Here is a 25226-nt window from a genome sequence, read left to right as displayed (position 1 = left end):
TTCTAAAAATCCCCGATTTAATTCTTAAAAAATATTTGGCCGATCTATTTTTTGAAATCTGATTAATGTTTATAAATTATTTTTGAATTATATATTTCATAATAAATAAGATAAATATATTAAATATTATTAAAATATTTAAATATATCCGATTTTTGTTCCGATTAATTCCCGATTTGCCGATTAATCCCTAATCGGTACCTAAACCGATTAGTGTCGATTACCGATTTTTACAATTATGGACTTACCAAGTTAAAAATTATAAGTTTAAAGTAAAAAGGCCTAATTCGGATACAAATATAGAATTATATGTAATTCTAATAATTTTTGTTTTATTTCGGAATGGATAAAATTAATTTTATCTCAGATATAATTGAAAGTATTTTAAATGAAAATCAAATTTTTCGAATTCTTTATTAATGTATAGTGGTGACTGTTTCAAAATAATACTTTTTCCATTTAATAAAAAAATGTGAATAAAAAGGCCTAATTCAGATATCATTACAAGATTATATGTGACTCTAATAACATTCGTCTTATTTCAAGAACGGACTAAATCAGATATGATTGAAGATATTTCAAACTGAAATTAGATTTTTTGGATTTTTTTATTTGTATATTAGTGATTATTTCAAAACAATGTTTTTTTTATTTAGTAAAGAAACTGGGAATACCATCATAAATTTTATTTATTCAATCTAATTTTGTTATATTTATAATATTAAACTCAAATGATAGTCTATAATATTTTTACAATTATATATAATATTTTTTTTAATCAATAATTATATATAATATTAATTTGTTTGTTTGTGTTGTATGATGAATAGAGTAAAATATGCGTTATTGTTGCAAGATTTTGAGTACAATATGTGAATTTCAATTTCTCGCACTGTTGAGTTTCAATATGATTTGGAACTCGTCTGAGACATGAATTAAAAATAAAAAATAAGGCTTTTTCCCCCCGAATACGAATTAATAGTTAAAGTTAATATATACGTGATGTATAGTTGTAACTGCGCTCGACTAGTATATCACATTGGCAAGAATAATGAGTGAAACAGCCTTTTAAAACCTTAAAACTAAGGACCAAAGCCTCGATTCATTTGCACCTATATTAAATAAAGACTTAATTGCATGATCGCTATCAACCCAATAGTCATAGTCTTGTTCTTGTGACAAGTTTTTAAGTCTTGTTTTCGTGACAAGTTATTATCAGTAGTTTTATAGTATTTCTTTTCACAAGCAATCATCACTTTACGATGGCGTCTTCTCCGGAAAATCTTGAAGAAATGTATGCAAGGTTGGCATTGGAGGACGAGGGGGATGATGGGGTTTTGATGACAGAGACAGAGGCGAATCGAGAAGAACAAACATTCATATTGGTTGGGAAATTTCTCACGGAGAAATCAATAAATTTCTTAGCAATGCAGAATGTATTAGCCGCATTGTGGAGGCCTCAGAATGGGATTGAAATACATGATATAGGCAATCATCGTTATACATTTGTCTTTTATCATGTCATGGATATGGAAAAAGTTATTGAGGGAGGACCATGGAGTTTTGAACAGAGCCCATTGATATTTCATAAACTTGAACCTATGGAGGATGCTATGGTAGTGCCATTGAATAAAATGGAGATCTGGGTGCAAGTGCACGACATGCCTACGGGAATGGTAACAGAAAAGGTATTGCAGGCAATAGCAGATCAAGTGGGTACATTTGTTAAGATGGATGCAGCGAATACGAGTGGAATGTGGAGACAATATGTAAGAGTCCGAGTGTCATTAGACATTGACAAGCCATTGAAGCGTAGATTGAAAGTTCGAAGAGAGAATGGTACGTCTACTTGGGTCAACTTCAAGTACGAAAGGCTGGGAACATTCTGCTTTGTGTGTGGAAGAATTGGACATTCAGACAGAGACTGTGAAATTGTCTATGCTAATCCCACGAAAATAATCGAACGAGCGTACGGGGTGTGGTTGCGAGCTCCAAATAAAAATGCACAGAAACAGAATTTGGGGTCAAAGTGGTTGAGAAATGGACCAAATAGTGGATATAATAAGGTGGTGGCTGATCGGACAACAGGAGCAACAACCATGCACGGTGGTGGAGGAAATCTTGTGAATTTTATGGAAACTGATGGGGTGGTTAGCGAGATTGTAGGGGGTGACCCAACCATAGCAGTTAAGGGGCATAATTTGGGGGATATGATAATCATGGATAACTCACAACATCCAAACAGAATGGAAACGTATGAGGCGGGAACTAAAATATTTGAACGTGAGATTATGGTGACAGATACAAAACATAAAAGAGTAGATATACAGGAAATAACGGAGGAGATTTTGGGGGGTAATTCAGAAGTGAACATGGGCTTAACTGATGGGCCAAAAAATGGACCAGAGGCGGGACTGGAAAGCCAGGCCCGCCTAGGACAATGAGTTTACTTGCTTGGAATTGTCGTGGGCTGGGTAAGCCACGGACCATTCAATTCCTTAAACATATTACCCAACAGAAGAGGCCCAGTATAATATTCCTATCTGAGACGTTGGCTCGTGAAAAGAAAGTTGCAGAGGTGTGTAAAACTCTTAACTTTGCAGGATTTATTTCAATTGAGGTGCAGGGGCATAGTGGAGGATTTGCACTATTATGGAAGAACGAAGGAGGGTGTACGGTGATTGAAGCAACAAGGAATTATATTGACTTCGAGGTAGAGAATGAGGGTGTGGGAAGGTGGAGATATACGGGATTTTATGGCTGCCCTGAAAGACAAAGACGGAGAGAATCGTGGGGAATGTTATTGAACTTACGGGAAAGATCAAACTTGCCGTGGTGCGTAATCGGGGATTTTAACGACATGATGTACGAGGATGAAAAAAGGGGAGGGAACAAGCAGCCATTCTATTTGTTAACAGGATTTACAGAAACTTTGGAGACATGCCAGCTGAAAGACCTTGGTTTTGTTGGTGAGAAATTTACATGGGAGAGATCGAGGGGGAGTAATTTTTGGATTCAAGAACGACTGGATAGGGGGGTGGCTAACCAGAAGTGGAGGGAGCTATTTCCAGAGGCAGAAGTCGAGGTTATTGAGGTAGCAACTTCAGATCACCTTCCATTATATCTTCAACTGAACAGGCGTGTGTATATGCCTAAGGAGAAAAAATTTAGATTCGAAAATATCTGGGTAAGGGAGAAAGAATGCAGGAACATTGTGAAGCATGGTTGGGAAGCAGGTGAAACTAGGGATATTGTGCATAAAATTAAGAGTTGTGGTGAAAAATTGCAAGAATGGGGGGGAGGTATTACCAAGGAGTTTAAACGAAAGCTGGGCCATTGTCGAAATATGCTGAAGAAGCTACGCTCACGAAGAGATACACAGGGAATAAATAGGTATAATGAAGTGAGAGATGAATACTTGAAATTGTTAGATAGACAGGAGGTGTACTGGAAGCAAAGGGCTAAACAACATTGGTTGCGGGAAGGGGATAAGAATACAAAATTTTTTCATAGGTATGCATCCAATCGGAGAAAAAATAATAGAATTGATCGGTTGAAAGATGGAGATGGTAATTGGCAGGACACACCAGAAGGGATTAGGAATATTATAGAGAGCTATTTTGTCGATTTGTTCCAGGCTTCATGTGTTGATGGTAGATTGTCGGAACATGAAGTAGTGAAACAGGTGTCTACTTATGAGAACGAAGAGTTAATGAGGGAGATTTCAGTAGAGGAAGTGAAAACGGCGGTATTCTCTATGCACCCAGACAAGGCGAGTGGTCCTGATGGATTTAATCCTGCATTTTATCAGGTTTATTGGGATATTGTGCACGTGGAGTTGGTGGATTTTTGTCGTACTTTTTTGCAAACAGGGGAGTTGCCTGCAGGTGTGAATAATGCTTGTGTATGCCTTATCCCGAAGGTGAAGAAACCAAAGACAATGGGGGATCTCCGACCTATTTCGTTATGCAACGTTTTGGTTCGTATTTTGTCTAAGATCATGGCCAATAGGCTTAAAAAGATTTTGGAATCCATTATATCGGACAGACAGAGTGCATTCATTGAGGGAAGGTTGTTAACGGACAATGCGTTGATAGCATTCGAGATTAACCATTATATGCAGCGGAAGAGGCAAGGTAGAACTGGTGTTGCAGGGCTTAAATTAGACATCTCGAAGGCCTATGACAGGCTTGAGTGGAGCTTTGTGCGTAATATGATGGTAAAATTCGGGTTTAATAGTGTGTGGATTGAGAGGATCATGCAATTTATTAGCTCGATGGCATATAGTTTCTTGCATAATGGGGATGAATTTGGGTGCGTTGTTCCGGGAAGAGGACTCCGTCAAGGAGATCCGATTTCGCCTTATCTTTATATCATGTGTGCGGAGGGGCTAAGTGCTATAATTAGAAGAAACGAGGAGGCCGGACTGATACATGGTTGTCGAATTGCGAGAGGAGCACCAAGTATATCACATTTATTATTTGCGGATGATTGTTATATGTTTTTTAAGGCAGCTAAGAGTGAGGCGAGTACTCTAAAGGGAATTTTACAGAGGTATGCTCGAATATCGGGACAGGTGATTAATTATAATAAATCGAGTATTACATTTTCAGCCAACACAAGTGCTGAGGATCGGCAAGAGGTTCAGAATCAGCTGCAAGTGCAACAAAATGAGACTCCAGGCAAGTATTTGGGGTTACCTATGAAGGTTGGGCAAAATAAAAAAGCTGAATTTGAGTTTCTTGTAGAAAAGGTGGCTTCCAAGTTACAAACATGGGGGATGGGGAATGTTTCTAAAGCAGGTAAAGTAACGTTGTTGAAATCAGCGACGCAGACTATTCCTACGTTTTGGATGAACTTGATGTTAATTCCGCAAGATGTCTGTGACAGAATCGAAAAAAAGATGAATCAGTATTGGTGGGGAGGTCGAGGGGAGCATGGAGGTATTCGGTGGATGTGCTGGGATCGTTTGTGTGAAGTAAAGGAGGTGGGTGGGTTAGGCTTCAGAAAGTTACGAGAATTTAATGTGGCTATGTTAGCCAAGCAAGCGTGGCGACTAGTAAATAACACTAATCTATTGGTGGCGGAAATAATGAAGGCTAGATACTATGCAAAATCAGATTTTTTAAATGCTAAATTGGGTTCAAATCCTAGTTTTATGTGGAGAAGTATTATGGAATCCCAGGAGGTCATTAAGCGAGGTTGCAGACGGAAGATAGGAGATGGGAAGGATACTAATTTGTGGACAAGTCCATGGTTACCATGCTTAGAGAATGGTTTTCTTACGAGTACTGCTTATACTGGACTTCATGATGCAACGGTGGATGGCCTGATGATGGAGGGTCAGAAGAGGTGGGATGTAGAGGTGCTAAACGATATATGCAATGAGCGGGATAGACAGCTGATACAACAGATTCATGTTCCTAGCAGAGGTATTAAGGACTCTTGGTATTGGTTGCTAGATGAAAAAGGGGAATTCTCGGTCAAAAGCTGCTATAGGCATTTGAGGGGGGAGAGGGAGAGCCAGGATAAAGGATTTTGGAAGAAGCTGTGGGGCTTAAACTTACCGGGGAAGATAGTTAATTTTTTATGGAGGGTATGCCGGGATGTACTACCTACCGCTACTGAATTGTTAAAGAAGGGAGTAAATATTTCGCCAACATGTTCATGGTGTCATTTGCATATGGAGACTGCAGTGCATACTCTGTTCTCGTGTTGTTTTGCTCAGGAAGTATGGAGTTCGGTGGGATTGCAGGACCTGGTAAGCGTAGGAGAGGACATGACGGGGTTGCAAGTGATCAAGCAAGCATTCTAGCGGGGCAATAGAGAGCAGTGTTTGATGATAGGGATTATTAGTTGGAGTTTGTGGATTCGACGTAATGAATGGGTGTGGAATCGAAACAATATGTCAATGTTTGGAACTCGGTCTATGGGTTTGCACCTGATGCGTGATTGGAAAACTGCGTATGAGCGTGAAAATGGAGATAAAAGACAGCTGCGAACAGCAAGTAAGAAATGGGTTAAACCGCCGGAGGGGTGGATAAAAATAAATGTTGATGCTGCTAGTCAGGGGTCTGTAGTAAACATTGGCGTAGCATGTGTAGCTCGAGACGAAAGGGGTGGGTTTTTGGGTGCTAGAATCGCGAACTGCAGGGGTTACACGCAAAGCCGCGAAGCAGAAGCTGTTGCTCTTCGGGAAGCTTTATCATGGTTGCTAACTTGGAGAAATACAAAATGTATATTCGAGTTGGATGCTAAGTTGGTGGTGGACGCCGTCTATAATAACACGGGAAGATCAAATTTTCATAGTATTATAGATGATTGTGTGAGTTTACTTCAACATTTTGAGAATGTATTAGTTGTGTTTGAACATCGATCTGCGAATAATGTAGCTCATAACCTAGCTCGAGCTGCATTTTCTATGTCTGGTCATATGGAGTGGTTTCATACTGCTCCAGAGTTCATTCGTTGTAATTTGATTTCGGAGGAGTATTAGTATAAGCAAGTGCGTTTATTTCAAAAAAAAAAAAAAAAAAAGAAACATACAAAATAAAATAAACTAAATTAATACTTCAGTTACAATTTTGAATCATAATCCCAACACAAATCTCCCGTAAGTTACGAAATTATAATCAAAATATAAGCTTTTTGTACAAAAAGAATAAGTTATTATACAGAACACTGTTTGAATTATAATCTGCAAATTTAAATATTCCGAAAAATTTAAATCAGTAGTCAAAGTAAAAGATCCTATAGAAGAATCTTTCTGTTATAAAACCAACCGCCAAAATATATCCGAATCCTAACTCCTCCACTTTTATCTCAACTATTTGTTACTTCACTTACCGAACATATTCTATATCTGCACTACAAATAAAATAACATATATATTTTGTTTATAGTTATAGCCCTGTATTTTGTTTTTTCAAGAATCTCGAAAAATGTCATGGTCAAGAAGAAACGAAGTGGTGAAATCATCGAGTTTTGGTGACGTTGGGGTTCGAAGAATGGACTCTTCTGTGAGTATTTTGAAAAAGAAGCGACCTGGTGTTGCTGTTGAAGGTAGAAGTATTAGGCATGTTGTTGAAGGAGTGGGAAAGATAAAGAACTTGGAGTGCAAGTTATTGGAAGATGATGGAGAAGGAGATTTGGAGGGCAGTGTTGATTGTGGTTTTGGAGGGTTTCTTGAGAATTGTTCGTTTTGCAAGAAACGTATTAGGAGGAATATGGATGTTTTTATGTATGGGTATGGGGCTCTCTCTCTCTCTCTCTCTCTCTCTCTCTCTCTCTCTCTCTCTCTCTCTCTCTCTCTCTCTCTCTCTCTCTCTCTCTCTCTCTCTCCCTCTCTCTCTTACCACACATTATGGATATTTTCATGCATGGGAATGCAATCTCTTCACACACACACGTTTTATGCATAAATTTTATGTTTATTAGTAATAAGAAGAGGAAAGAAAGTGAAAGATGAATTGTACTAAGGTAATAAATTTGATTCTTGACTGGATTGTTTGTAGCATGTTCTTGGACCTTTTTAGGCCTAAAAATTCTATTTTAAGTTATGCATACTCCTGGTTAAGCAGTTAAGTATCATCTTTTCCGACCATTATGCGTTGGTCAAAAATGAGTTGGTCAGAAATGTCCGCTTTTCTTGTAGTGTCATTCTTGCTTTTGTGATTGATTTGATCTATATCTAGGTATTGGGTTATGGGTAAATGGTCATGCAGTAGGGAATGTGACTAATTGAATTGTAGTTTCTGCCACAGTGATCCATCTTAAAAATGCTCTGTAATTTTATATATTTTGTTTGTCGCCCTTTAAAGGATGTCATCTTCATACCTATTCATTCTAGAATACAACTATTTGCTACAGAATTGATAGAATGATAGTGAAATCATGATACACTTAGCGCAGAACGATTGAGATTGAACTTACAAGACTTAACTGATGACTGCAGTTATCTAAAAGCATTTTGCTCCCCTGAATGCCGAGACGTGCAGATTGAGATGGATGAAAGGTTGAGACCTCCTTCACCAGAACCATCGCTATTATCAGCGATAGCTAAAATGGTTGGCGCTAGTAATGCAGCTAAAGTAACTTCATGATCAGAAGTCAGAACCAGAACTTGGCTCTAATCTTAACAACCATTTAGTTTCCATCTTCGATTAGGTTTTTCTGAGTCTGTCCCCAAGTGTAGCTACACTAACTACATTCTCAGGAGCATTTGCTGTAAGATTTTCCCTGGAAGCTGTAATGATCTAAAATCTAGTTGCAGTTGGTTTAGGTTAGCTAACATGAATGAATACCACCTAAATGTACAGTTCTGGTGGGTTTTTTTAGGACTTCAGAGGTTTAATAACAGTCTATTAGCTAGCTGCTTGAAATGTAGATATCTGCAGATGCTTGCATAGTATGTCAAATACTCAAATCCCTGGAACAATATGGCATCTCAATAATTAAGCACAGTTAGCCTTTCTGCGTCTATGAAAATTAGAAGTTGGAAATAAATCTGTGCATTTTGTTTCTTCTTTATTCTTTTGTACATCATTCCTCCGATTTACAAACAACGGTCAGCTTGTGGTAAAGGCGTATCTCTAGGAGACACGGAAGTAAGTGGACTGTCATGCTCGGTGAGTACGAGTGTGCTATTAATCCTCTGGATTAGTTGAGGTTCGCGCAAGCTGGCCCGGACACCGGATTACCAAAAAAAAGGCAACTCACTGTCAAATATTAAACAGAACTTGATTAGCAGGTATATCAGAACTTTACATATTGCTTAGGTGCCAAATAAAGTTGTGAACTTGATGAATGATTTTACATCTATTGATTTGAAAGAACACATTTTGTTCCCTGGGCATCTCTTGTCTTGCTGGGGTCCAGAAACTTGATTTAGACACATTCAACGCATAAACAGAGGCTTTTGATTTATGCATACGTAATTACGTATACATAATGACTGCTTTTCTGTTGCCTTTGGATCTTTAAATCCAACAGAACTGCTACAAATTCTCACTTTATACAGAGATTCACAGTTTGTATCTGAGAAAGAAAATAAAGAAAAAGTGTAAAGAACAAATGAACATAATACTAAATAGTGGTGATGTAATGTGTAAGATGGCTGAGGAGAACCCTTTTTTCAGTCACTCATCCCCAAGAGGCCCAGACTAATGCAATGCACTGTACCTGTGCATAATCTTTGACTTACTTTGATATATAAGACCTAAGAATTTGGTAATAACCAAAATAAGGGTTTGGTCTGTGTCAACTCTTTGCCACAGACGAGTTATCTAACAAACGATTTTCTGGCCATTGGATGAACCATCCAACGGCCGTAGTTAAAAAAATAGCTACAGGGACCGCGAACATTGTCTAGGCTCCAGAAAAATTACCTTTTTACCCTTTTGTCGCGGACCGCGGACATTGTCAGCGAGCGGTTGGGACTTGATGTTAATGTAGGGGGTCTATTTTCATATAGGAAGGTAACAACCGCGGACAATATCCGCGATCCATCTCTCCAAACTGTTGACAATGTCCGCGGTCCTATAGGTTTTTTTTTAATCACGGCCGTTGGATATTTGATCCAACGGACAAAATACCGTTTGATAAGGCGTCCCCCCAAAATAATCAGCCAGAAGTAAAATTGTCGAAGCATGAGAGGTATATCGACGCAATTTAAATAGAGGGTCATGACGGCGAGTTGTGCTAGCCCTCGCCAGAAATCAAGAATGCGCATGAACTGGCCTGAGAAGCTTGAACAAATGAGAAATTTATCAAATTGAAAACAGGACCATCAAATATCAATGTTATTTTACCTTCAAGTACAGTATGAAAAATGTGAAATTTTGTTTTGTTTTTGGTTCATAAATCACTTTAGTCACTGTATAGGTGCATACATTGCAGCAGTGGTACAACTTTAATCACTGCAACTCTCAGGTCACTCCTTTATTTTGTTTCTTGTCCCCAGCATGCAAAAAGTTTTCATATTTATAACACCTCTTAAACACAAACACCTGAGTTTCAGAATTCTCCATCTATAATTATCTGTCATGCTTGTAAAACTGTCTTCACTTTTACTTTTATAATTTGCATTTCATCACACTTGCTAATAAATAAGAAAAGTATAAAATAGTGGAACTGGGTGGTAATCAAGGTACCAACTTTTCAGTAAAATCATTAACAGCAACAAGAAAAAAAAGCTATAAATAAATAAACAAGAGGGCACTACATTGAGTTTTTTTTAGCTCTCCATCACTTTGGTAATGAGTATATATACACACATCATTTCTTTACTTCTTTTTCACATCTGAAACAAAAAGAGCACACCTAATGATTATTTTGACAAATCTATAACATTCTCTTCCTGTTAGTGACCTGTGCATTCCTTAACTAATAAAGAATCTTGAATAAACTATTCCTCAGTTACCCACTTGGCAATCTCTAATTAGTTGAGTTCCTCCTGAAACAAATTTGATTTGATTAAAGTTAGAATGCTTATTGTGCTACTGATTAATATGTGCTTTTAAGGGTTTCGAGATCATACTACATACCTGAAAATTCTTGTATGGAACTTTGAGATGCCGTAAAATGGGACTTTGTTAGTCTTTACTCTAAATTTGTTATTAAGTGAGAAATTGTGGTCAAGCAATCCTGCTTCAGCGATTAGTGACTGATTATCGTGTAGTTATATGTCTGCAAGAGATCAGAGAAAATGTCAATTTTGACAAATAACTGAAATGCAGCGCCAAATTATTTTAAGTAGAAAAGCAGAAGGCCGACCTTTTTCAGTTTGTGGACATTGCTGTGTCTCCATCAACCTACAAAAATGAGCTTCATCAGAAGAAATTTAGCACGCAACTGGGGACCAGTTGACAGATAAGAACATGTGTGATAATGTTTATGCTCCATGAGCATTCTATGATATATATTAATAAATTTAATTGAGCATGCTAGTAAGTAATCCTAGAGCTAGACTATAGAAACGGTCTTCAAACATATTCCAAACTCCATGGTTTGTACTTTGTAGTAACCAAGACAAATTTGGTGATATACACTAGTTGATTATAGGTAAATTAGATGTTGCTTAATATATACTCAAACAACTATGGGATATAAGATAGGAATATAAATTAGAGAGAGAGAGAGAGAGCTTACAAAAATCTAAATTTAACAGTTTCCTTGATCCTTTCAAAAAAAGCAGAGCTCTGTGTAGCCATGTGAGTATGGAAACAGTTCCTCAACCTCAATTCTAGAGGTAGAACAGCTTGTGCTTTTCTTTAAACGGCTATGCGATGACTCAACCTCAGCCCAGAATATGCTGTAAACTGGTCTGTGATCAGAGAACCTGGATTCCCCTCGGACATAAGATAATTGATGTAGACCTCTTCCAAACCACAAAATCCGATCACACCTTCACAATATGCAATAAGATGCATCAATGCATTGAAAACAGTAGCCCATATAGAACAATTGTCAACAAAAAACAGCAGGTTGCACATAAGCGAAGGACAATAATATGACAAGTTCTTACCATGCAGGTGTTCGGCGTTTCTCTTTTAGGTTAATACTTTCACCAGTGTATCTGTCTGAATTATGTGAGTATTTGTATGTTGGGGGAAAGTATATCTTTCCTTCTCTCCATCCTTCAAAAACGCGACCCTTTCGCTGCTCTAATCGTAACTGTCAGAAGGAAGATCTTAATCAGTAAAGGATTATAAATAACAATTTGTTTAATTAATAGGAAAACATGGAAATGCTCTGGCGAGAACAAGTATGTTATGCCTGATCATTTTCTAACAGAGCTCTCCAGTTTTGCATCTCAACGAGTGCTTTTGCAGATCGGTAAGATAGCGCAATTCGATAGTTCAGATCCCCGACCCAGATGATTCGACTGGGTTAAAAAAAAGATATCAGAACCACATAATACTTAAAATATAGAGGCAAAGTACCGTAAATTGTAAAATGTTGGGGTAAATTTGTTATAAATTTTTAACTGTTAAGGTGGCTAAATTCTGTGTAAAAGCACAAAGAGTTACACACAACAGTATTTTACACTGCACATAAACTAACAAAGCTCTTACTCATGCTCAAGGATCGTTTGTGGGGACTTTTCATTACAAATCCCACGAACTCGTGGAAACCTTGTCCTCCTCAGGATCTGCATTACATCAGAATTTCTCCTTAGCTCATCACCTTCCTTCTGTCCCGAGGTCAAGTGGCTACAGACAAAGCAGAAGCTTGTTTGATGCAACAACATGCTGACCGATATGGACCCCTACAACAAAACTACTGGATTAACTCAAGCTCTTAGCGGACAGAAAATTTAAAATTATCATGTGCATGAAATATTTTACCTTATTTCCTAGGTAACCCATCAATCCTCTACCAACACGAGATACCTTGATGTTCTGGACATGCTCTTTCAAGTCACTCCTCACCCATATTGTGAGAAAAACTCCAACCATTTGCTCAGTCACGACTAAACAATACTTTGAATTTCCCCGCATTCTATAACCATCTTCCATTGGTGAGAATAACACAGTGCTAGGTGAATCCACGGGCCCATAATCATCATCTGATGAGCCCCATCTGGAATAATCACTTGGCCTCTGACCCCATGAGTAATCACTTGGTCTATGCCCTGAAGAATAATCACTTGGCCTTTGACTTGATGAATAATCACTAGGCCTCTGACTAGAGTAATCACTTTGCCTGTGACTTGAGTAATCACTAGGTCTGTGACTGGAAGAAAAATCACTTGACCGGCGACTTGAAGAATAATCACTTGGCCTATGACCCCATCTGACAGTGGAGTCGTAGTCACTAGGTCTATGACCAAAGATCACTCGATCACAGACACTGTACCGTCTATCAAGGCGAGGTTGGGGTATAGGATAATTGTCGTTGTCATTTCTCCAGTTTCTTGGTGCCTGGAATGATCTACGCTGGAATAAAGCTGAGGCTGTATGCCTGTTTGATCCCTCAAAATCAGCATTAGATTCGGCAATCGGATTAGGGACTGGAGAAGGTGTGCAGCAAGCACTTCCACTAGTTCCAGGACGATTGTTTAGGGTCTTATTAATCAAAGCTAGCCATTTTTTGGCAGGGCCATTGTCTTCTGCTCCCAGAATATTACCAGCATTTAACGGAACTATTTCTTGAAATCTGATGGAGTGAAAGAAAAACTTTCTTAATTTAGTTATTATACTTAATTACTTCCGAGAAAGTAAGTCTGCACAGAAACTCAAGCAAATTAAGAAAACATACCCAAGTACATATATGTCTGCAGGAGGTGAGGCAAGGAGCCAATCATCAACACTCAAATTACTTGTAGGAGATTTTCCACCTACATTCCATGTAGCTGAAAAAATGCTGTTTCCACATGAAATTTATAAACAATTTAGCTAACAATTAAAAACTATCTTGAGAGACCAAACTTGCAAAATGAGGAACGAGAAGAAACCTATAGTTCTGCACATTTATAACTTGAGGGTGATCCAGATTAGCTTTATATCGCCGGAGTCGGTCCCTTGCTCTACTTGCTTTATCTGTGCATTGAAGTACTAGAGATTAATAAATATTGATAACCATCAAAAAAAATTATGACTTCCTCATATACAGGTTAGTAGGTAACACAAACATGATATACTAAATGCTCAAGCTTAATTACAAAACCTGTTTTAACTTTCTTGCTTTTGTTCAGCTCCCTCTCGGAGAAGCTATCCGTCCACCCAACATTCCCAACTACACAAAGAAATCCACATTTATCCCTATACATCATGTAAATTACACGAATAGAAACTTTGAACTTATTAGTAAAACGACGAATATCATGCTGTTATCATATTTATCATCAGCAGATAGGAACAAAAACATAACATCTGTTACAATCAATAAACAAGTAGAGCACCAAAATACAATTATCAAGCTTAATTGCTAACAAGACAAATTATAACATAACAATGAATCATTTGCACACAAAAACTCGAATAAACGACAAAAATTAACAACTTCAGATTCCAACTTTACAACAACAAAAAATTGCCCACCTGCAGAAACATCTTCATTAGCCTGAACATCTTCAGTTTTGCACCTAATATTAAGCAGCTTCCTAACCACTGATTTTGACCAAGCGAGCTTCACAAAGCAGAACACAATGAGTCAGAAAAACATAAACTTTGCACAATCATACTTTGTTACATAAATTTAATTATCTAACATGACATAAATATTTCAACAACAACAAAATAATCAAACACCTTGCTTTTCTTGGCATTTTCATCTCTCATTGTATCACTTCTTCTTCATGCAGCTCTTCTTCAAAATACCCTTGTCCCCTTTCCAAAAACTAGCTATAAATCCCTCTAAAACCCCATTTTTTTTAGAAAATGGCACACTATAAAAATCAAATCTTTATCAAATTAGCCCTATTTCTAAACATGGGCCAATCAAATTTGTCAATAACAAGCTGAATACAAACACAAAAACCCAAAATTAACACAAAAAGATTGGTTCTTGAAAGATCTTGATTTTGGGTTAGCCCTCAAAACAATGCTGCTTCTTTTCTTGAATAATAAATGTATCTATCATGTAAGTATAAAACTACAGGAAAAGGATGAGGAGAAACAAAACAACCAAGTTTTAAGTAAACAAGTGTAGAGGGAATGAGTAGATTCTCAGGCTTAAGAACAAGACAAATGCAGCTAAATATTTAGAGAGAGAGAGATTATGTGTGTAGGTATGAGAGAGAGAGAGAGAGAGAGAGTTTGTGTGAGAGAGAGAGAGTTTGTGTGTGTGTGTGTGAGAGAGAGAGAGAGAGAGATTTATTTGTGTGAGAGAGAGATAAAAGTGAGCATTCTCTTTAATTATTTTCTCTCCTCGAAATACACACACTCTTTCAAAGGGGTAACAGCAAAGTATCGAATTTTGAACACAGAATAAAGTGCAAGTGAGAGTGAGCTTTCCTTTATTTTTTCTCTTTTCTTGAACCACATAACACAAAGACTAGGCCTTAACATTTTTGTTGTCGTTTTGAGATGATCTAACCAAGTGAAACGACAATATGACGTTAAAATAAGGCTGACCCATTTGGTCTAAAGAGTTGTGAGATCTAGTATTTGTGATTCTAGGCTCCATTTTGTTGTAAGCCATTTGGTCTAAAGTGAAATTTAAAGAAGGGGAAATAAAGATAAAGGGAATGTGTGTTGGAAGAGTATTAGTGAATTAGTACTAGTTTATAGGTAGTTATTTATGTATTTGTGTGTGTAGATTGTTGATTTTGGCTTGCTTTTTACTGAGGTTTGTTTTGATTTTGTGAGGAATGTTTGGAGGATGTGCCAATAGTATTTGGACAAACGGATACTTCTCTTGTATTGGCTTTTTGGGTATAATTATCAATCATGTCTTAGATTTAAGTTAAACATAGTTTATTAACACTTAAATTTTGTGAGGAATGTCTTTGAAATTTGACAATAAGCAACGACGATTCACGGTCGAAGAGATGAGTAAAGAGCGAGTAACGAGTGTATTATACGAGTGATTGAGCGAATTCTTAATTATTCTGTCCGGTGTTAATTATAATTTAAAAAAAGGTTACAGCTAAATCTTGAATATGTCAATTGGGTATGAAATTTTTGCCGGGAGATATTAAGAATTAAGGAGGAAAGTGTTTTTTACGGTATAAATAAATCTCTTGTGAAGAAAATAATGGGTCAAGGTATTGTCCGGGTTATTTTTATGTACTTTTATATATTATTGTATATTAATTTGTACCTGGAATACAGCACAGCACACACAACCTGGAGGTATTTTGCGGAAATAATTTCTTCATTCTTTGTAATGGGAGCAATGGTGTGTACAGTATACTCTCCCTTTCTATACAGGGTACAGTTGATTGATTGGATGATAGTTTATTGAAAATGGTACGTAGGTAGAAAAAGTCTAACAGATCTTTAAACATATTTTTAAATTTAAATATAAGAAATTTAACATCGATTTACACAATAAACAATATTTTATTAACTAAAAATTATACCTTCCATAATATTTTTCAGAAAGAGTTATAATTATAACAATATTCATAGAAACATGATAAGAAATTGTTGAACTTTCTCTAAAAATAATATACGAGTAAGATATCATCCGAAGCACGAAAAAAGACATATAGAATTTGGGAAAGATCGAGACGAATATTTGTGATGGGAGGGTGTGTTGAATGATAAAAGAATGTATAATATTCATTTGAGATTCTGCATGATATAAGTATAACTTATAATTATAACATTCGACTGAAAGAGATTGAAAAGGATTGTGGAGACTATTTCTTCGAGAGAGAAAATGTAGGCTTGTGTCCAATCATAGGGGTTTCAATTGGCAATGTGGTCATTTGTATAGGTGTTAGCTCGACAATGAGCACACTTTTAAGAAAGATTATAAGTGCAAGTGCACAATATATTAGGCGTCTTCTTGACTAAGTATTAATTTGAGGGACATGTCTAGAAGATTTTCAATAAAATATCGGGTAAATTCTGGAGGAACTCTCTTATTTTCTGATTTTTATAACGATACTTGTATATGTATTTACACATTTTGACGATGAAAAGTGTACACTAATTATTTAGTAGAAACACGTGTTACATGTGCCCCTTACTAGATATCGTGCTGCCGTCCTTTTCTTTTTGGACTGCTGATTTGTAAGGGTTTGGTTCCATGAACTCGTGCAAGCATAACTCAGGTTATGTCCTGCCTGTAAAAATTGACTCGGTTCATTAAAAATGGAATAATTATCATTTTGATCACAAATTCGAATTCTACAAATTATGTGAGCTCGTGGAATTTATCTTGTACACATCCGAGAGTAACAGTTACGATTTCCTACCATAAAAAAATGTTATGTCTTCCTCAAAAACCCTCCCTTGCTCCACTAAATAAGTGTAGCCTCCACTAGCAATGGAGGCACTATAACAGGATCGACTCTTATGGCTTTCATCTCATTTTTGAAGTGAAATATTATCAAATTTTCAATAATTACTTTCGTTCCTTTTAAAAACTCGGGAGTATGATTACGAAAGAAAGTAAAACTATTTTATTTACCCCTCCACTTATTTTTTTTTTTCTAAAACTCGGGAGTAAGGGGTTAATGATAATTTATAGATGCAGAGGATGTATACAAACACAAGTTATCGCATATATTATGGTGCACTATTTTTCTTGTCACGCGCGAAACCCAAAGTGATTTATTAACGATTTTCTTCGACGCTTACGCATAAAATGTGATGGTTGATAAATTATTTATTTACAAAAGAATTAGGTGATAGAAGATATCTTAAATACAAAAAAATGAAAATGTGATATTCTTACGTTCACATTAATTTTTAGTAAAATTTATGCGAAAAATTTTCCGGAATAGTTAATGAGGATCTTTTTCTTTAATTATGCAAGATTAATTTGTATGTGCAGAGTGATTATCAATCTTAGTTACGATCATACTAAAATGGAAGCTTGTACTGAAGGATGAGGGGTGATAATTATGCACAAACTGTAAATATGAATTCTTAATCACTGATTATTAAATTAAATGTTAAATATTTTTGGACTCCGTAGCAAGGAGAATCTAGTAAGGGACACTAATGACACGTGTCCCGTATAAAATTAAACTTTACGTTTTTTCATTATTAAATTTTTTGAAAATATAAAAAAATGTCTTCTCAAAATTTAACAATATTTTCCTAAAATTTGAATACAATCGCCCTAAACGGAAATTTCTAGATTCGCCCCAGGCAAGATATTCACCTTCTTTTTCTTTTTGTAATGACCCCAATTTGTACCCTCCATAATTCAAAGAAACAAGACATCTTGTACCATGTATTGTAGTCAAAAGAAGCAATTTGATTTTTGCTTTTAGTTTCATGTCCCATTATATATAATATAGTACAACAGTTTGTGTGTGTCCATGAACATATACTAACAGAATGTGACTAATGAATTATAAAAATTTTATTGCGGAGAATTTTGTACGTGCATGGAATAGGAATTCATTATTATTAATGAGTTATTCACCAATATTTTATTGACACCTCATCAAACACTAACTTTTAGTCTACGAACACACACCAGAAAAATTCATAGTACATATATGTTTTAACTACAATTACAATTACAAGAAGTTTTGCAGGTTCATCTGTTAGGGCAAAGTCTTTTGCTCAAGGAAGGAGACCATCCAATAGAAATTGTAGGTCCACTTGTTTGGGGTAACACTACCATATTAAACGCTGCTTTAGACAAGATCATATCATATTTTCCAGGACAAAATTGTGAAATACAATAGTCCACAATCAAGACTTCTTGCATTACATGCTTATTACAATATGGTTTATTGATGCACTTCACCACTATTATCTTGTTGCAACCTGATTCTTTTGAATGCTATGGGTTGATGGCTGCATAAAATTTTCCAAACTTCTCTTGCTTGATCTCCGGGCAATGATAAGATGCTACACATAACAATCCAATCAAATCAAATTATAATCTCGACGAAAAACCTGACATGGGTGAAATCAGATTAACATTGCTGAAAATTAGTAGAAAACATGTCCCAGAACATACAAAATAGAAATAGAGAACATACTACAAGTAGAGAACATGAACATACCAATACTTAGAAGAACCTTACCCATATATAAATTTGGGCTGATTGTTAACATTTGCTTATTAGATACTTTAAAGGGCTCGATTGGCTGGACATCTCCACCTCCGTGCCAAATTGCTAGCTATCTACTGAGGTTTTGAGTCGTGCGGGGTACTGAAAAAGCTAGGGTCATCCCGGAGACCGACTTCTTTAAGTTGCCAGGACGATTTATGAATTTGGTGAGGACCATGTCCACAACTACATGTACATAACAATTGTTGACTTCCTGCAAGTAAATGTCATATCTAATTTTTTGCAACTATCCGCAGAATTTAGAAAAACAAAAGGAGGTGTAATTTGAAGAAGCATAGAAATAATTTTGACCACCAAACATGTGCCTGAACAGCAATGTCTAAAATTACCAAAATTAACATGCTTTAAACTTCGAATCACTAACCATTAGGTTTAAAATATAACAGGATACAGTTTTATACATTTAAAATATCAATTTAAATTAAAAAGAAAAACAAAGTTTCAAATCTTAATGTCACTCCATTTAACACATCAAAGAAACTTTGTAAGAGTTCTCTTCTCCAACACTAATTGAAACGAAAGTTCCACAACAGATATCTTTCATCTTCAGACAAAGTTCTTGGGTGGGTATTTTAGTATTCTTTGTATTAACCCAATATTCAAGAAGTTGGAAGATTAATCGTAAATACTACGGAAAAGTTGAGACAAAGAAATGTCATAACTTGGATAATGATGCATAAGCTGAATTTAAAGACATTGATAATTAACAGAATACAGCATTATTTAGAACAAAAGACATAGCAGAAGTAGATATAACTCGGGCACAATACTAAAAAGAAATATGGATCGGAAACTTTTAAATCCAGAGCTAAATTACACATTGCATATTTGCACAGGATCCGTTTAAACATTTTAGTTCACTCTTGAAGGGGCGTTAAAACCTTTAACCTTAACATGGTACTGTCATGTTTTGAGAACACTAACAGCTAAATCAAAAGATGTTTTATTAATTTAATCAACCAACCAAGATATTTAGCTTGATTCAAAACTCAAATTAATGCAATGATGTCTGATACCCAGAAGAAGTTCCAAGACACCCATAAATAATAAAAGAAATTTATACCAAGTCAATAGTCTCACTCTCACCCCAAAAATATGTGAATTGTTCGAGTGCATGATTGCATGTCACGAGGGAGGGCACGAGGAGGACAAAACCCGAATCTTTGCTAAAGGAATACTAAGTCAGACGCAACTCATACTCATATTTCTCTTTGTCCCTCAAACTAATCTTCTCCATCTCCCTCATCGCACTTCCCTCACTTCGCTTCTTTAAACATGAACATCTCCATCATCTCACTTAGCTTCTTTAATCGCTTCTTTAAACATGAACATCTCCATCATCTCACTTCGCTTCTTTAAACATGAATCCAACATCTCCCTCATCTCACTTCCCTCACTTCGCTTCTTTAAACATGAATCCAACATCTCCATCATCTCACTTCGCTTCTTTAAACATGAATCCAAAATCTCCCTCATCTCACTTCCCTCACTTCGCTTCTTTAAACATGAATCCACATCCCCATCTCACTTTGCTCACTTCGCTTCTTTAAACATGAATCCAGCCCCTATTTCTCCTCCTCGTGCCCTCCCTCGTGTTCCGTGGCTGCGTAAGCTAGAGAGATTCAGAGAAGAATATATCAAGCCCCTGTGTCTCCTCCTCATGCCCTCCCTGATGCTATATATCAAGCCCCAATTTCTCCTCCTCGTGCCCTCCCTCACGCACTAAAGTGACAGTTCTTAACCATTTTAAAGAGATGATTTCGATGAAATCTTATTTTTACAATTTCATGTAAAATATAACATGAAGCATCTGAGTCATTATGTAAAAGTGCTAAAAATTCCAAACCTTGGTCAATTCCAATATTTGCAATAGAGGTAGAAAACACTTTTTGATTAACAAAGCAGGTTCTTACATATTTACAATCTGGGACAGCCAAGGTATTCCGACTTCTGAGCAACCTAATAATGTGTCTTTACTCTCATGCATATTTAAATTAGTGTCAATATCATAGACATAATAGATAGGTAGAAACTTTTCAACTGAAATAATAGATAGGTAGAAACTTTTCAACTGAAATATCTACCAGCTACAAACAAGTAAACAGCTTTTACACAAGATACAGTAACTGGTTAGAAAAATATGATAAGTATGCCAGCACAAAAATCTGTTACCTGTTACTCCAAACATATGAAAGTTTATAATAAAGTGTAGTCTGCCGGTACCCTTATTCAGGTTCAACTTGGTTTTCATCAACGCCGTGACTTGAAGTCCTTGCAAACTTTAGTTGCTTGTGTATAAAAGAATTCCTCTTTCCCATCTCTGGAGTCTAGATCCAACACTGTAACCAGTTCATCACCCGAAGCCATAAAAAGGGTGTCAAGAAATTTGCTCTAAACCAATTTATTGTCAAGATATAACGAAATAATAAGCATAAATGACAACAAACTTATAATTGTTTGCAACTGGTTCCTGGCCAACCATAAATTATAAAAGACACATTAACAAAATTATGACAATTGCAGTTAGCAAAAAAACTAAAATTATGACAATTTCACCAAAAGTATTCATTGTGTTGTCAATAATGGTTAGATAGACATAAATAGGCACAAGACCTGTCTAATAGGCATTTGTCCAACTGTCCGATTGAATATTTTTGTAAAAAAATGCCTAATCTTGCAATTTGCAAAACTTAATCACGAGTAACTAAAGGAAAAAGTATTAAACTATTAACCATTTAATATCAACATTGAAATCTTCCACAACACTTCATCCCTTGCTTCATCAACACATTAAATATACTACTAGTCCAAGGACACCAAAGCTTTCTTGGCTGAGTTTGTCATACAATTTTCAGAAGTCGTGTCATCTACAAGACAAACATATACTTCCAACCCAGTTAATCATATAATTGTAATAGATAATGTTAGTCAAGTGTTACTTACATTCTGTTGAAACAATCTAATTAAATAAATTACAGTATATGACTGTAACTGTTAAAGAAATATTGGCAATGCAGAGTACCGATAAATTAGCTTGGTCTTTGCAGAAAACAGAAAACAAAAAGGAGAATAATAATAACAATGATTACCAACTTGCATTTCAAATAAGATGCTTGCTAAAGAAAGTGCTGATAGTTTTTCAATTCTAACTTTTCATTAGTATTAAAGCTCAAGTTCGGTATCAGATAATACTATGCGACCGGTTGGCTTTAATAAAATAAACTGCTTAGGAAATTCCTAGCATGGCAAGATGTCATTTTCGACCTCACATTAAAAGAGGTTGCAGTAAATTAATCTCGCACAGTATAGAGCAGCACTTCACTGCATAGTGCTAAATGTTCATTCCCTTTCTTCGCGGTGTGATTCAGTTTGTTGCTGCTTGGCCAACAACATCAATTCTTCAATCCGTTTCTTTGCTTTACCCATACCCTTTTCCTCAAGTTTTTTCACCAGATCATTGTATATATTCTTTGGTGGAATAAACTTTCTCTGCACAGCTTCCTCAAAAAATGAGCAGGCATGTTCCAGTTTCCCACTATTATATAACCCACGAATTAAAACCATATAGGTTCCAAGACCAACACTGACATCATTTCTCAACATATGGCTCAGTAGAAAAGAAATCATCTTCATTCGTTTCAATTTACAACACATCTTTAATAATGGCATGTACGTTTCCAAATCAGGCGGGCAGTGATTCTCTTCCATTTTCTGAAGTAGTTTTAGAGCTTTTTCCTCCTGCAAGTGACGGCAAGCGTTTGTGATCATAGTTCTATATGTTAAAACATCTGGAATAAGTCCTTGATTTGGCATATCGTCAAAAACATCCTGAGCATCCTTTAGCCTACCAGCTTTACCTAAGATGTAAATTAAGGAACTACAAAATGCAGAATCAGGAGCACAACCATTCTTCTTCATAGTTTCTGATATCGCCAAGGCTTCATCTATTTCCTTTGCCTTTCCTCGAGCATGCATTATGATAGTGTAAGTCACCACATTTGGAGGACAATTATTTTCTTGCATCACCTCCAGAGTTTCATCAACTTTACGAAAATTCTTCTCGTGGCAATAGGCATCGACAAAGGACGTATACGTAATCACATCAGGACAAATCCCACTTTTTTGCATTTCTTCCATAATCTGTCTGGCTTCATCTATTTTCTTAGCTTTGCACCAACCACGTATCAATATATTATAAGTAAGTAAGTTTGGAGTTATCTGATTCCTAAACTCAATATACACATCTTGAGCAAGCTCAACGCACCTCTCTTTTGCTAATAAATCAATGACTACATTCAGTGCAACAACATTCTTCTGCAATTGAAACCGATCCATGCTTCTAAAAGCCTCTATCACATCATTATACTGACAAGCCTTTGCAAGCCTTCTCATGACCTTTGTCATTGTTTCAAATGTAACGTGCCCTCCCAACCAATCCATTTCTTCCACCATATCCCACATTAAATCAAAATTCTTCGACTTCCCTAAAATATCAATTATCATATTATAAGAGTCTGGGGAATGCTTGAACCCTGCCTGCATTTTAGCCCATTTGAAACACCCTAATGCCATTATCCAGTTATTGCTAAATCTCTTCAACACTTGATCAACCAACTCATTAGATACATCAACACCACAATCATTTAAAGCTTGTACAACATCATCCGGAGAATCAAACGCATTATTCAAAATCCTACTTACCTTATCAACATTACTTCCACTATAATCCCCCACTCGACTTTCCAATCCAACTTTCACATCAACAATTTTATGTGTATCAACCCAATGTGATATCGACGGAAGCACAAAGTCATCATTTTGACTAGACCTCCCAACACCAACACCCTTCTCCGAAAATTTAACCCAACTGGGAAGTTCAGGAGACTCGTTCACGTCACTCAACTCATCCACTTCTTTAGACAAAGTCACACTGCTAAATGAACTACATAACAAACTACACACTCCATTCATCGAAAAAACATCACCTCTGCAAACCATCATCTCAAATCGAGACCCGAAACGCGATAAATCCCGAATCTTTGCTAATCTTAACAACATTCTTGATGACCCTAATAACCTAAAGCCAATCAAAACAACCATTTTAAAAACAACACACAAATCAAGAAAGCTGTATAACTCAAGATTTCAAAATGGGTATTCATAAAAATCGGGTTTTTATTACAAATTACAAAAAGGGGGCCAAAATTAGGTGCTTAAGCATCCCAAAACGCGACAAAGCCCGAATATTTGCTAAATTAAGCAACTTCCTTGATGACCCTAATAACATCAAAGCCAATCAAAACTACCACTTTAAAAAAATTAAGAAACCACTATAATTCAAGATTTCAAAATGGGTATCCATAAAAATCAGTTTTTCATTACAAATTACAAAAACGGGCTGAAATTAGGTGCTTAAGCATCCCAAAACGCGACAAAGTCCTAATCTTTGCTAATAGAGGCAACATTCTTGATGCCCCTAATAACACTAAAGCCAATCAAAACTACCACTTTAAAAAAACTAAGAAACCACTATAATTCAAGATTTCAAAATGGGTATTCATAAAAATCGGCTTTTTATTACAAATTACAAAAAGGGGCTGAAATTAGGTGCTTAAGCGTCCCGAAACGTGACAAAGTTTTATTACAAATTACAAAAAGGGGCTGAAATTAGGTGCTTAAGCATCCCGAAACGCGACAAAGTCCAAATCTTTGCTAATATAAGCAACATTCTTGATGACCCTATTAACACTAAAGTCAATCAAAACAACCACTTTAAAAAAGAACACACAAATCAAGAAACCACTATAATTCACGAATTCAAAATGGGTATTCATAAAAACAGGATTTTTATTATAAATTAGAAGTAGGAGCTGAAATTAGGTGCTTAAACATAGCAGAAATGAACTTGCATACATAAAAGAAAACAAGGCCTAATTACATAAAACAACAAAAAAATATAAGATTTGAAGTTGAACAACATACACACAAGTACATATATACTTATTTTTATTTATGTCAAAATAGAGATACAAGCATACCTGAATGAGATTTGATAGTTGAAGTTGGGGATACTTCACAATACCTCGACGGCTTACAAGAGTGTTTGTAATGCTTGTGGGTTTTTAACCTGGGTTTATTAATTTTTAACATGGAACTTTTTTTATAAATAAATGACATAATTGCATTTTGTACCCATTATATTTAGCTAAAACTCAATTTTATATACATATTTTCATAAATTGCAGTTTGCATCCCCTAATTTGAAATCCGCTTTAAATTGTACCATTTTTGCCAAATTTTGTCAGTTTTTTTACCCAAATTATTATCTTCAACAATATATGTAATATAGTGTTGAAGAGAAAAAATGAGATATATTGTTGCAATGGCAATTAGGGCTTAAAAATTAGGCAAAAATGATGCATGTTAAAGCGGATTTCAAAGTATGGGATACAAACTGCAATTTATAAAAATTAGTATACAAAATTGAGTTTTGGTCAAATATAATGGGTGCAAA

The 25226-nt window shown here is 36.0% G+C and overlaps 3 protein-coding genes across 9 annotated transcripts; 1 reads left to right on the top strand and 2 right to left on the bottom strand.

Moving 5' to 3' along the window:
* The first annotated feature begins 6802 nt into the window (after positions 1–6802).
* On the top strand, positions 6803–8591 carry LOC141676685 (uncharacterized). Its single transcript, XM_074482390.1, has 2 exons — positions 6803–7246; positions 7955–8591. The coding sequence occupies exons 1-2, from the start codon at positions 6942–6944 to the stop codon at positions 8100–8102; spliced, it is 453 nt and encodes a 150-aa protein (XP_074338491.1). The 5' UTR covers positions 6803–6941; the 3' UTR covers positions 8103–8591.
* A 1541-nt stretch (positions 8592–10132) lies between these two features.
* LOC141676591 (type IV inositol polyphosphate 5-phosphatase 7-like) lies at positions 10133–14800 on the bottom strand. The gene is made up of 13 exons (XM_074482277.1): positions 14253–14800; positions 14043–14130; positions 13669–13737; positions 13457–13541; positions 13261–13365; positions 12348–13158; positions 12075–12268; positions 11776–11884; positions 11525–11673; positions 11149–11404; positions 10774–10811; positions 10545–10686; positions 10133–10453 (listed from the first exon to the last, which is right to left on the bottom strand). The coding sequence occupies exons 1-10, from the start codon at positions 14280–14282 to the stop codon at positions 11182–11184; spliced, it is 1863 nt and encodes a 620-aa protein (XP_074338378.1). The 5' UTR covers positions 14283–14800; the 3' UTR covers positions 10133–10453; positions 10545–10686; positions 10774–10811; positions 11149–11181.
* Positions 14801–18099: 3299 nt separating this feature from the next.
* LOC141676602 (uncharacterized) lies at positions 18100–24857 on the bottom strand. Of its 7 annotated transcripts, none has more exons than XM_074482300.1 (5): positions 24751–24857; positions 21445–23789; positions 20885–21051; positions 18665–18905; positions 18100–18485 (listed from the first exon to the last, which is right to left on the bottom strand). In XM_074482300.1, exon 2 carries the CDS (start codon positions 23768–23770, stop codon positions 22052–22054), a length of 1719 nt encoding a protein of 572 aa, XP_074338401.1. In that variant the 5' UTR covers positions 23771–23789; positions 24751–24857; the 3' UTR covers positions 18100–18485; positions 18665–18905; positions 20885–21051; positions 21445–22051. The 7 variants fall into 7 exon arrangements, with proteins under 7 accessions (XP_074338401.1, XP_074338429.1, XP_074338406.1 ...); XM_074482328.1 differs by having other exon boundaries at positions 21977–23789; XM_074482305.1 differs by having other exon boundaries at positions 18100–18533; positions 18644–18905; positions 20885–23789.
* Positions 24858–25226: the final 369 nt, after the last annotated feature.

This window comes from Apium graveolens, chromosome 1, assembly GCF_009905375.1.
Source record: "Apium graveolens cultivar Ventura chromosome 1, ASM990537v1, whole genome shotgun sequence".
In the NCBI taxonomy this organism is placed as follows: domain Eukaryota; kingdom Viridiplantae; phylum Streptophyta; class Magnoliopsida; order Apiales; family Apiaceae; genus Apium; species Apium graveolens.
Note: the sequence above shows the minus strand (reverse complement) of the source record. Positions and strands in the feature narration are given on the sequence as shown.

Excerpts from the sequence above, each read along its gene's own strand:
- LOC141676685 (XM_074482390.1), top strand. The coding sequence starts at position 6,942 with ATGTCATGGTCAAGAAGAAACGAAGTGGTGAAATCATCGAGTTTTGGT. Across the intron at positions 7,247-7,954 it reads ATGGATGTTTTTATGTATGG|TTATCTAAAAGCATTTTGCT; the intron begins GTATGGGGCTCT and ends TGATGACTGCAG.
- LOC141676591 (XM_074482277.1), bottom strand. The coding sequence starts at position 14,282 with ATGAGAGATGAAAATGCCAAGAAAAGCAAG. Across the intron at positions 13,738-14,042 it reads TAATGAAGATGTTTCTGCAG|TTGGGAATGTTGGGTGGACG; the intron begins GTGGGCAATTTT and ends TTCTTTGTGTAG. Across the intron at positions 11,674-11,775 it reads CTCTGTTAGAAAATGATCAG|TTACGATTAGAGCAGCGAAA; the intron begins GCATAACATACT and ends TCCTTCTGACAG.
- LOC141676602 (XM_074482305.1), bottom strand. The coding sequence starts at position 23,770 with ATGTTGTTAAGATTAGCAAAGATTCGGGATTTATCGCGTTTCGGGTCT.